At 46.4% G+C, this 12,956-nt stretch overlaps 1 protein-coding gene across 3 annotated transcripts in view; it reads left to right on the top strand.

The window, feature by feature from the left end:
- The window catches only part of LOC144695811 (class I histocompatibility antigen, F10 alpha chain-like), a 54,022-nt gene that overhangs the window by 31,144 nt on the left and 9,922 nt on the right, over positions 1-12,956 (top strand). Inside the window, exons 3-5 of one of the 3 annotated variants that reach the window (XM_078566819.1) lie at positions 4,488-4,763; positions 5,048-5,314; positions 11,324-11,425. In XM_078566819.1, the coding sequence (XP_078422945.1) occupies positions 4,488-4,763; positions 5,048-5,314; positions 11,324-11,425 (645 nt within the window). Of the gene's footprint in view, positions 1-4,487; positions 4,764-5,047; positions 5,332-11,323; positions 11,426-12,956 lie in introns of all 3 variants that reach the window. The other 2 variants (XM_078566817.1, XM_078566820.1) reach the window with 2 other exon arrangements.

Raw genomic sequence — 12,956 nt, 5'->3', positions numbered from 1 at the left:
GAATCTGTAAGGGGATATAGACAGGTTGAGTTGAGTGAGTGGGCAAAAATTTGACAGATAGAGTTTAATGTAGGAAAGTGTGAGGGGGTCATGCACTTTGGTGGGAAGAATCAAAAGGCAGACTATTACTTAAATGGAGAGAGACTCCAAAAAAGTGCAGCACAGAGGGACCTGGGTGTTCTTGTGCATGAAACTCAAAAAGTTAGTATGCAGGTGCAGCAAGTAATTAAGGCAAATGAAATTTTGGCCTGTATTTCTAGAGGGTTGGAGTTTAAAAATAGTGAATTCTTGTTACAACGGTACAGTGTTGGTGACGCCACACATGGAGTACTGTGTAGAGTTTTGGTCCCTGTATTTAAGAAAGGATATTGGAGGTAGTTCAAAAGAGATTCACTAGGCTGATTCCTGGAATGAAGAGGTTGACTTATCAAGAACAGCTAAACAGATTAGACCTTTATTCATTAGAGTTTAGAAGAATGAGGGGTGATCTTATTGAAATGTACAGGTTCTGAGGGGGCTTGACAGGGTAGATGTTGAGAAGATGTTTCCACCAGTGGGAGAATCTCGAACTAGGGGACATAGTTACAGAATAAGGGGACACTCATTTAAAACTGAGATGCGAAGGAATTCCTTCTCTCAGAGGGTAGTGAATGTCTGGAAGTCTCTACCCCAGTGAGTTGTGGAGGCTAGATCACTGAAAGTATTTAAAGAGGAGGTAGGTATATTTTTGAAATATCGGGGAGTTGAGGGCTATGAGGAGCTGGCACGAAAGAAGAGTTGAGGCCTGGGGCAGATCAGCCATGATCATTTTGAATGGCGGGGCAGGTTTGAGGGGCTGAATGGCCTACTCCCGCTCCTATTTCTTACGTTCTTATGTACACTAGCAAAATTAAAACAGCCTCTTTCTCATGAGTATAAATTTGTATCCAGATTAAAAATCCCACATGTTTATCAACACATATTCTTTTCCATGGATAGCATCCTATTTATTCAAAAGTGGCCTGCTAAATTCCATTGCACTTTTCACATCTCAAGATTGTCCCAAATACAAATAACAGTGCTGTTGGGCTGTAGATTTCCTTTCCTATTTAATTAAGCTCTTCAAAAGAAACCCATTTTTATCCACAGAAACCATCAAGTGTTTATGTCTTTTGGTTTTCCTAGAATCCTTTTGAATTTCAGGTAGATTTTTTTTACAAAGGCTGGTTCATCTCAAACAAAGGAAAATCCTGTTTTATCTTTACAATACATTGGAATTGCGATTTTGCTGGAAATCTCAACTCGAACCTGATACTCGGAAAATTGGAATGTTTGAGTACACTTTTCCTTTAATCTAATATGAGGCTTTTGACTCTAAAGTGCTGAACTCCACACACAAATGACAATTTAGGGAAGGAAACACATTAAAGCACACATACAAATGTTTCCTTGCACACAAACACTTTATTGCACACAAGTACACACATATACAAAGGTATGTATTTCCATTCTTATAACTTTGAAGCTAATGACTTAAAACTTTCATACTCTAAACAAAACTTCAAGTAGCAGCGGGGGGAATAAAGGAATCTTGGAGACTCCACTAACAGGGATAATCAAACTGACTGAAGCTCACATTTCCTTTGCTTCTGCCTGTTACTGCTCATTAACCCCCTAAGGGTACCCCTCTCTCTCTCTTTCTATCTATCTCTCTCTCTCCAGCACAGAGCTGTTGTGTCTTAGATCAATTCATTTTTCTCCTCCCATGAATGCATTTTATTTATTTATTTGTATTCCATGTGGATGCCATCAGCACAGTATTCTATTTCAGCCCCTGCGTGGATACTACCAGCTCAGATTTGGCTATGGCTCCTGCGCAGATACCACCAGTGTGGATTTGGTCATGGCCCCTGTGTGGATACCACCCGCATGGATTTGGCTACGGTCCATGTGCGGATACCACCAGCGTGGATTTGGCTACGGTCCATGTGCGGATACCACCAGCACGGATTTGGCTACGGTCCATGTGCGGATACCACCAGCACGGATTTGGCTACGGTCCATGTGCGGATACCACCAGCACGGATTTGGCTACGGTCCATGTGCGGATACCACCAGCACGGATTTGGCTACGGTCCATGTGCGGATACCACCAGCACGGATTTGGCTACGGTCCATGTGCGGATACCACCAGCACGGATTTGGCTATGGCTCCTGCGCAGATACCACCAGTGTGGATTTGGTCATGGCCCCTGTGTGGATACCACCCGCACGGATTTGGCTACAGCCCCTGTGCGGATACCACCCGCACGGATTTGGCTACAGCCCCTGTGCGGATACCACCCGCACGGATTTGGCTACAGCCCCTGTGCGGATACCACCCGCACGGATTTGGCTACAGCCCCTGTGCGGATACCACCCGCACGGATTTGGCTACAGCCCCTGTGCGGATACCACCCGCACGGATTTGGCTACAGCCCCTGTGCGGATACCACCAGCACGGATTTGGCTACAGCCCCTGTGCGGATACCACCAGCACGGATTTGGCTACAGCCCCTGTGCGGATACCACCAGCGCTTGATTTGCCCCTTCGCTAGCAACCTCTCTTCTCTCAGTGCTTCTTGTACTGAGTTCCTCTTTAGATTCTTTGATGCTCGACTGGACCGTCCTCGGCTTGGCTTAATGCACTAACTGCAAGTGGTAAATAAACATTACTCACCCGTTATGCAGCGCCGCTCTGATGGTTTGAGATGAGTATCCTGCCAACTATGCCAGGTTGTTGTGGTGTTTTCTCAGAATCGAGCACAGGAGACTCAGGTACAGGTTAATGATTGTTTTATTCAAGCAAACTCATGGAATGTCTGTCTTAGACTGGCTAAAACAGAACTCCACCAATTACAGCAAAACCATCTTTTTTATACAGAGTTAGTCACACAGATATTGTGTTATTTTTGAATTCTAATCTTGTCATGACATAATTGCATAATAAGCAGATGTTGGAGCAGAGAAGACTAAGGGGCGACCTGATCGAGGTGTACAAGATTATGAGGGGCATGGACAGGGTGGATAGGGAGCAGCTGCTTCCCTTAGTTGAAGGGTCAGTCATGAGGGGACACAGGTTCAAGGTGAGGGGCAGGAGGTTTAGGGGGGATGTGAGGAAAAACGTTTTTGCCCAGAGGGTGGTGACGGTCTGGAATGCGCTGCCTGGGAGGGTGGTGGAGGCGGGTTGCCTCACATCCTTTAAAAAGTACCTGGATGAGCACTTGGCACGTCATAACATTCAAGGCTATGGGCCAAGTCCTTGTAAATGGGATTAGGTAGGTAGGTCAGATGTTTATCACGTATCAGTGCAGACACGATGGGCCGAAGGGCTTCTTCTGCACTGTGCGATTCTGTGATTCTCAGTCCCAGGTGTGCATCTTTTCCTTACCCAAGCAAGGCCACTTTATCTCATTCTAGCCTGGCTCCATCCCTGGCACTGTTTGTCTTTAACTTATCTGTTTACCTTCATCCCCCTCTTATGTCTCCTAACCAGTTAATCCCTTGTGACCTTACAGTTCTTTCTGGAGAGTTCTGCTAATATCGCCCCTATGGTGTACATGGTTCACCTGGAAAATTCTGCTGACCTTTGTTTTACCAATAGAAGTCCCTGATTAACTCTTACACGTTCCATTTGAATTCACTTCAAGCTATGATGGACCTGGGAGTATAACTGACGGAATTCCCGCTACCAGTCGTTTGGTAGCCCAGCTGAATTGAAACTTAACTCCCAGGAGACATTTTAAGTTCTGACATCAAACGAAATACCAATATCAAGTGGCACCCGTGCAACAAAGTGCTGCTTTACCCTTCAATCGATAATTGGGCCTAAGGGTATTTATTGCATATGACGGTGGCCTAAAGAAGACAATGGCTAGGACAGAGTTTGTATGCATGCGGTTTTGAGTACCTACGACAGCAAGGATATTAATGCCGTAGAAGAGAGATTCACAAGAATGAGTTTTTATAGTTATGAAGACAGACTCGAAAAGTAGCACATGTTTACAGACATAGACAAGGTGCGTGGAGATTGTGAGAGGTTTTGGAAGTTACGTCGATCTTTGACAGTCTCGCCAATGAATGATTGCCTTCCGTGGCTGCTGTTAATAAGGGACACACAGAACAACGGTAGAAATTAGGATTTTTTCCATCATAATTTGCAATGTTACTGATGCAGCTATTACAGAATTACTTAAAATCGAACTGAATAAATCACGACAAGGAAATTGTTTAAGGAAACGACCACCGGCAGAGAAAAGAAAATGATTGGAGCTAACAGTTCTGGGCTTAAATTTGGTGCCAATTGTTCTACGTCCCCAAGTAATGATACTTGTTTTCTATACTGAACTCACTTGTAAAAAAAAAAATGACTGGATATGAAGTGACGAGAAAATAAGTGAAATTCTCAGATTTGGTGAGAATAGATGCGATATGTTTTTAAGCATTCATCGATTGAATTAATTTTGCAGATATCCATTACGTACAAGGACTGTTTGGCTGTGAGCTGAATGATACAAAGCCGAGTGGAGGGATTTTGAAGTTTGCTCTTGATGGGAGGTACGCATTCAGTTTTGATAAAAACACGTTGGTTTGGACTGCACATGTTCCAACAGCTCAGGAATTAGAGGTCAAGTGGAATAAAGAAAAAAAAATGAACAATTATTTCAAGAGCCTGTTAGAGAAGGACTGCGTGGATCTTTGGTGGACATACTATTCAGTTGGGAATACATCCCTAACCAGAGAAGGTAAGTTCAGAACAGCCCAGGGGTACTCTTAAAGCTCGCCGTTAGTGTACAATAAGTGATAGATCCTATTCTGTTGGGCACACTCGTTAACAGGCGGGGCTGGTTCGATATCGCCTATTTTACATTAGCAGCAAAGGCTACAATTCACAGAATCACACAGTGCAGAAGAGGCCCTTCGGCCCATCGAGTCTGCCCCCCGCCAATTACCGCCCCCCCCAACTGATTTCATAATGAAAAGTCCGATTTGCGTTGAAGTTGAAAATAATTTTCATTCTATCGTCCAGTTCCTCCCGAGGTGTCAATCATTGCCAGAGATGGGCAGCGTTGCTTTCTCCAGTGCATTGTGCGTGGATTTTACCCGCAGGCCATCCGTGTGACCTGGCTGAAGAACGGAGAACGTGTCCCTGAGACCAACTCGACCGGCTTACTGCCCAATGAAGATGGGACGTATCAACTAACGACAACCCTTCAATTTGACCCGTATGGTGGGAAACAGTATTCCTGCCATATTGAGCACAGCAGCTTGCCGGGTGGGAAGACTGTCCCCTGGGGTAAGGTCAATTTTCTGGTGCTGTCGTCCAACGCGTGCCGGCCCCGGTGGTTTCACACTAGTCACTTTCGTTAAGCAACCGGAGGTGGAGGTACCGGCTCATTGCGCATCTGCGTTCTTATCTGCATATACACACTTTCATCTAATCATATTTCCATCTGTCTCTCTATATTTCTCTATCTGCCTACCTTGAAAAAGGTGAGCGAAGATTTCAAAACTGCTGCACGCAGTTGTGAACACAACGTTATTGTGACAGAAGTGAACATGATAGAGTGCCAAAACAAAAACAGAATTACCTGGAAAATCTCAGCAGGTCTGGCAGCATCGGTGGAGAAGAAATCAGTCAACGTTTCGAGTCTTCATGACCCTTCGGCAGAACTGAAGCATAGTTAGGAGAGGGGTGAAATATAAGCTGGTTTAAGGTGGGGGGAGGGGGAGAGAGAAGTTGAGGGTGTGGTGATTGTGGAGATAAGCAAGCAGTGATAGGAGCAGATAATCAAAAGATGTCACAGACATAAGGATCAAAGAGGTGTTGAAGGTGGTGATATTTGTCTAAGAAAAGTGCTAATTAAGAATGGAAGACAGGATACTCAAAGTACAGCTCTAGTCGGGGTGGGGTGGAAAGACTAACAAAGTTTTAGTTTTAGATTTAAAAATAATGGAAATAGGTGGGAAAAGAAGAATCTATATAAATTATTGGGAAAAAAAAGGGGAGGGGGGAGAAACGGGGTGGGGATGGGGGGAGGGAGTTTAAGATCTAAAGTTGTTGAATTCAATATTCAGCCCAGAAGGCTGTAAAGTGCCTAGTCGGAAGATGAGGTGCTGTTCCTCCAGTTTGCGTTGGGCTTCACTGGAACAATGCAGCAAGCCAAGGACAGACATGTGGGCAAGAGAACAGGGTGGAGTGTTAAAATGGCAAGCGACAGGGAGGTTTGGGTCTTTCTTGCGGACAGACCGCAGGTGTTCTGCAAAGCGGTCGCCCAGTTTGCGTTTGGTCTCTCCAATGTAGAGGAGACCGCATTGGGAGCAATGAATGCAATAGACTAAGTTAGGGGAAATGCAAGTGAAATGCTGCTTCACTTGAAAGGAGTGTTTGGGCCCTTGGACGGTGAGGAGAGAGGAAGTGAAGGGGCAGGTGTTGCATCTTCTGCGTGGGCATGGGGAGGTGCCATAGGTGGGGGTTGAGGAGTAGGGGGTGATGGATGAGTGGACCAGGGTGTCCCGGAGGGAACGATCCCCACGGAATGCCGCCAGGTGGGGTGAAGGGAAGATCTGTTTGGTGGTGGCATCATGCTGGAGTTGGCGGAAATGGCGGAGGATGATCCTTTGAATGCGGAGGCTGGTGGGGTGATAAGTGAGGACAAGGGGGACCCTATCATGTTTCTGGGAAGGAGGAGAAGACGTGAGGGAGGATGCGCGGGATATGGGCTGGACACGGCTGAGGGCCCTGTCAACGACCGTGGGTGGAAAACCTCGGTTAAGGAAGAAGGAGGACATGTCAGAGGAGCTGTTTTTGAAGGTAGCGTCATCGGAACAGATGCAACGGAGGCGAAGGAACTGAGAGAATGGGAATGGGAGGTCAGTGACAGTCCTGGAAACAATGGCTTGATGTTCTGTGGTGGGGTCATGGTCCAGGGAGAGGTAGGAGGAAGTGTCTGCGAGTCCTCTCCCCATTCAACGGATCCTTTTACCCACCTCCAATATTCTCCCTCCACCTGGACCCCTCCCTCTGGATTCTTACCTTCTCTTGATCTTTTCATTGAGAACTGTCAGTGTGACATTAGCCGTCTCAATTTCTCTGCTCCTCTCACCCATTCCAATCTGTCTCTCTCTGAACTCACTGCACTCCGTTCTCTCAGGTCCAACCCCAACATTGTCATCAAACTCGCTGACAAGGGTGGTACTGTTGTTGTCTGGCGCATTGACCTCTACCTCGCGGAGGCTGAGCGTCAAGTCGCAGATACTTCCTCCTACCTCTCCCTGGACCATGACCCCACCACAGAACATCAAGCCATTGTTTCCAGGACTGTCACTGACCTCATCTCCTCTGGAGATCTTCCTCCCACAGCTTCCAACTTGATTGTCACCCAACCTCGGACAGCCCGCTTCTACCTCCTACCCAAAATCTACAAACAGAACTGTCCTGGCAGATCGATCGTGTCAGCCTGTTCCTGCCCCACGGAACTCATTTCTCGTTATCTTGAATCCCTTCTCTCTCCCCTTGTCCAGTCCCTTCCCACCTACATCCGTGATTCCTCTGACACCTTACGTCACATCAACAATTTCCAGTTCCCTGGCCCCAACCGCTTCCTCTTCACCATGGATGTCCAATCCCTCTACACCTCCATCCCCCACCAGGATGGTCTGAGGGCCCTTAGCTTCTTCCTTGAACAGAGGCCCGAACAATCCCCATCCACCACTACTCTCCTCCATCTGGCTGAACTTGTTCTCACACTGAACAATTTCTCCTTTAACTCCTCTCACTTCCTCCAAATAAAAGGTGTGGCTATGGGTACCCGCATGGGCCCCAGCTATGCCTGTCTCTTTATGGGTATGTGGAACATTCCTTGTTCCAGTCCTACTCCGGCCCCCTCCCACAACTCTTTCTCCGGTACATCGATGATTACTTCGGTGCTGCTTCATGCTCTCGTCGGGACCTGGAAAAATTTATTAATTTTGCTTCCAATCTCCACCCCTCCATCATTTTCACATGGTCCATCTCTGACACTTCTCTTCCCTTCCTTGACCTCTCTGTCTCAATTTCTGATGATAGACTGTCCACCAATATCCATTACAAGCCTACCGACTCCCACAGCTACCTCGACTACAGCTCCTCACACCCTGCTTCCTGTAAGGACTCCATCCCATTCTCTCAGTTCCTTCGCCTCCATCGCATCTGTTCTGATGACGCTACCTTCAAAAACAGCTCCTCTGACATGTCCTCCTTCTTCCTTAACCGAGGTTTTCCACCCACGGTCGTTGACAGGGCCCTCAACCGTGTCCGGCCCATATCCCGCGCATCCTCCCTCACGCCTTCTCCTCCTTCCCAGAAACATGATAGGGTCCCCCTTGTCCTCACTTATCACCCCACCAGCCTCCGCATTCAAAGGATCATCCTCCGCCATTTCCGCCAACTCCAGCATGATGCCACCACCAAACACATCTTCCCTTCACCCCCCCTGACGGCATTCCGTAGGGATCGTTCCCTCCGTGACACCCTGGTCCACTCCTCCATCACCCCCTACTCCTCAACCCCCACCTATGGCACCTCCCCATGCCCACGCAGAAGATGCAACACCTGCCCCTTCACTTCCTCTCTCCTCACCGTCCAAGGGCCCAAACACTCCTTTCAAGTGAAGCAGCATTTCACTTGCATTTCCCCTAACTTAGTCTACTGCATTCGTTGCTCTCAATGCGGTCTCCTCTACATTGGAGAGACCAAACGCAAACTGGGCGACCGCTTTGCAGAACATCTGCGGTGTGTCCGCAAGAAAGACCCAAACCTCCCTGTCGCTTGCCATTTTAACACTCCACCCTGTTCTCTTGCCCACATGTCTGTCCTTGGCTTGCTGCATTGTTCCAGTGAAGCCCAACGCAAACTGGAGGAACAGCACCTCATCTTCCGACTAGGCACTTTACAGCCTTCTGGGCTGAATATTGAATTCAACAACTTTAGATCTTAAACTCCACCCCCCCCTCCCCCCATCCCCACCCCGTTTCTGCCCCCTCCCCCCTTTTTTTTCCAATAATTTATATAGATTCTTCTTTTCCCACCTATTTCCATTATTTTTAAATCTAAAACTAAAACTTTGTTAGTCTTTCCACCCCACCCCACTAGAGCTGTATCTTGAGTATCCTGTCTTCCATTCTTAATTAGCACCTTTCTTAGACAATATCACCACCTTCAACACCTCTTTGATCCTTTTGTCTGTAACATCTTTTGATTATCTGCTCCTATCACTGCTTGCTTATCCCTGCAACCACCCCACCCTCAACTTCTCTCTCCCCCCGCCCCCCCACCTTAAACCAGCTTATATTTCATCTTTCTCCTAACTATGCTTCAGTTCTGCCGAAGGGTCATGAAGACTTGAAACGTTGACTGATTTCTTCTCCACCGATGCTGCCAGACCTGCTGAGTTTTGCCAGGTAATTCTGTTTTTGTTTTGGATTTCCACCATCCGCAGTAGCTTTTAGCTTTTTGTTTTTATGATAGAGTGCCACCTAATTTAACACCAAAGCACAAGGCGACCCTTGCTGGATAGTGAGCGTTAGTACAGTCTTCACAGACGGAGTCTGTATGCAGTTACTGGCTCTGGCCACTGCATGTCAGTGTGGAGCAGTCTAGGTAAAAGCAGCTAAGTTTAAACCAGAGATAAAAACAAAAAACTGCGGATGCTGGAAATCCAAAACAAAAACAGAAACAGAAACAAAAACAGGTAATTCTGTTTTTGTTTAAGTTTAAACTATTTGAATGAAACGCAAATTTCATGTAGATAATTGTGCATTTTACATTTTTAGGGGATGTAACGTTACACCTTGAGCCCCAACCCCATAAGTTCCAACACAGAGACCTGCGACAGCGGTTAGAAGCTCTATCCCTCAGACATGGGAGCTGGCATACTAGACATCAACTATTAAATTGCCCCTCACATTGCCACTCTCACCAGACCCACAGATAGGGTCTTCTTCCACCTCCCTTCTGCCCCCTCCCACACAGCCAATAAGCAAGCAATAACGGGCTCTGCGAGCTTTACCCCTCCCTTAATAGGCACCGCGACCAGAATCCTTTTCCATGGACCTTCCAGCAACGCATTCATATCTGTGGCAAATTGCATTTATCCACCCCACCACCACGAGCCACATTTACAGCCTCTCCACTGCCCCCATTCACCAGGGTCATTGTCTTTTTCATCCCTCTCATTCACCAGGACCATTATTTTTGCCCCACTTAGCAGTCACTAAGCCAAACTCTCTTGTCCCTGACCAAGCCTACATTCACCAGGAGCTCGCTCGATATCCCAGTTTTCCCACATTCACTAGGACCATTGCTTTTGACCATGAGGAAACTTTCAGGGAATTACCCTCCACTCCCACCCACCACTGATCACCCTTACGCCTCGTTTCCCCTATGTAGCAGATACTATACCTTAGTGACCAGACCCCTCACGAAGCAGTGTTTTGGCTACTGCTCTTTGTTCCCCACTGAGCCCCAGCCCTCCCCCACACCCTCCCCATCCAAGTGAACAGCCCTACCACTGACCCTGGCCCTTGTTCCCTTCCCTCAGATCCTCCCATAACTGTCCACCACAAACCATGTAGAAACTTAGGCCTCTAAATCCCATCACTGATCCATTTTTCCCAAAGGGAACAGGACAACCACCCTCACCTCCCCGCCCCACCACCATGATCATTATCTATTCAGGGATTCCCTTATACACTGGGCAGTAATCAGGGATTTCCACTGCAAAAACAAAACTGAGCAGCTTCTGCGCCTCACCCTCCCCCCCCACGCCCCACTATATCCTGGAACCACAAAGCAGAGTAACTCGTCTTTTACCTTCCCTCCCGCCATGAACATTTCAGGCTGTGCGCCCCCGCCCACTAAGCAAAGCCATGAATGGGTTTAGGCTGATATGATCCCATCCTGGAATTGAGAAACCTTTTCTGGCCAAACGACTCTTACCTCCCCTATCTCGCTCTTTGCCAGCCATCTGCTCCCACTCCTTCCTGCCCTGTCCACTCCCTCTCTGACTTGCTTTTCCTTTTGCCGGCCCCTTCCTTCCCCTCCTCTCTCACTTTCCCTCCTCACATATCCTCGCCCTTACTCTTCCTCCGCCTCCTTCTGTCTAAATATAATATCATGCAGTCTTTGGTTTGGGGATACTATTCATATTCATAATATTCTCTTATTACATGAGCTGTGTCATAGGTATCCATATATATATATATATATATATATAGTCTATTCGTATATAAAATTATATCAAAAAGTCTTTCTAATATGTTTCAGAAGGAAAAATGAAGGACAAACATGTGGGGCTGATTGTCACTGGTGTACTGGTGTTACTGGCAATCATTATTCTGTTGTATATAAAGTGGAAAAGGCGAAAAGGTAAGGCAAGGGCATTTTTTTTTTGTTATTGCACAGCAGCTTTGCCAAAAATCTTTTCTCACCCCTGCCCATGATTATATTTGCTTTTTTAACATCAGTTATGGCAGGGTCCATGGCTTTGCTTGCGTAAGAGTTTCAACTTTTATCGAGGAAACATTTCCTAATTGAATGCTGCGTTTTGTCAAAAGAAGTATAGAATATAAAAGGCAAGACGTAATGAGAAGCCTGCACATAGGTTTATTGCAACCTCAGTGAGAGTGCTGTGTGCAGTGCTGAGCTTCCCACCATTGTGGGTCATTGAGCTTTAAAAAAGCTACAGGCCACATTCACTCAGATGCTGCCTCATTTGTAGAGGGGTCAAAACCAGGGGGCATAGATTTCAGGTAAGAGGTAGAAGGATAAGAGGGGAGTTGAAGAGAAATTCACTGCCTGACAGGGTGGTTGAGTCAGAAAATCGTAACAGTTAAGAAGTATTTAGAGATTCACTGGCGTTGCCATAGCCTCCATTGTTTAAAAAGGGATCAAAGGAAATGCCAAACAGTTATAGGCCAGTTAATCTTACATCGGTGGTGAGCAAATTAGCAGAATCAATCCTGAGAGATAGGATTAACTGTCATGTGGAAAGGCATGGACTAGTCAGGGATGGTCAGCATAGTTTTGTTAAAGGAAGGTCTTGCCTCACAAATTTGATTGAATTCTTTGAGGAAGTGACATGAAGGGTTGATGAAGGTAGTGCACTGGATGTTGTGTACATGGATTTTAGCAAGGCATTTGACAAGGTCCCACATGGCAGATTAATCAGGAAAGTAAAAGCCCATGGGATTCAGAGTAATGTGGCAACCTGGATAAAAGGTTGGCTTTGTAACAGGAAACAAAGGGTAATGGTCGATGGATGCCTTTGCGAATGGAAAGTTGTCTCATGTGGTGTTCTTCAGAGCTTGGTGTTGGGACCCTTGCTGTTTGTGTTATATATTAACGATTTGGACGTGAAGTTGGGGGGCACGATTGGGAAATTTGGAGATAACACAAAGATTGGCCGAGTAGTGGATAGTGTAGAGGATAGCCATAATCTCCAAAATGAAAAAGATGCGTTGGTGGAGTGGGTGGTAAAGTGGCAGGTGGATTTTAACATAGAGAAATGTGAGTTCATACATTTAGGGAGGTCAAACAGTTACAGGGATTACATAATAAATGGGAATATACTTACAGGGGTGAAGAGGTGAAGTGAGAGATCTTGTATACAAGTACACAGGTCCCTGAAGGCAGCAGTTCAAGTAGACAAGGTTGTAAAGAAGGCATATGGAATGCTCTCCTTCATTGGCAGAGGTGTAGAGTATAAAAGTAAGGATATAATGTTGGAATTGTATAAAACACTGGTGAGGCCACAACTGGATTGTGTGCAGTTCTGGTCACCATGTTACAGGAAGGATGTACTAGCTCAGGAGAGAGTGCAGAGGAGGTTTACAAGAATGTTGCCAGGGTTAGAAAAGTGTAGCTATGAGGAGAGATTGGATAGGTTGGGGTTATTTTC

The sequence above is a fragment of the Cetorhinus maximus genome, chromosome 21 (genome assembly GCF_964194155.1).
Source record: "Cetorhinus maximus chromosome 21, sCetMax3.hap1.1, whole genome shotgun sequence".
NCBI classification, from domain to species: Eukaryota; Metazoa; Chordata; class Chondrichthyes; order Lamniformes; family Cetorhinidae; genus Cetorhinus; species Cetorhinus maximus.
This window is presented reverse-complemented; position numbering and strand designations above follow the sequence as displayed.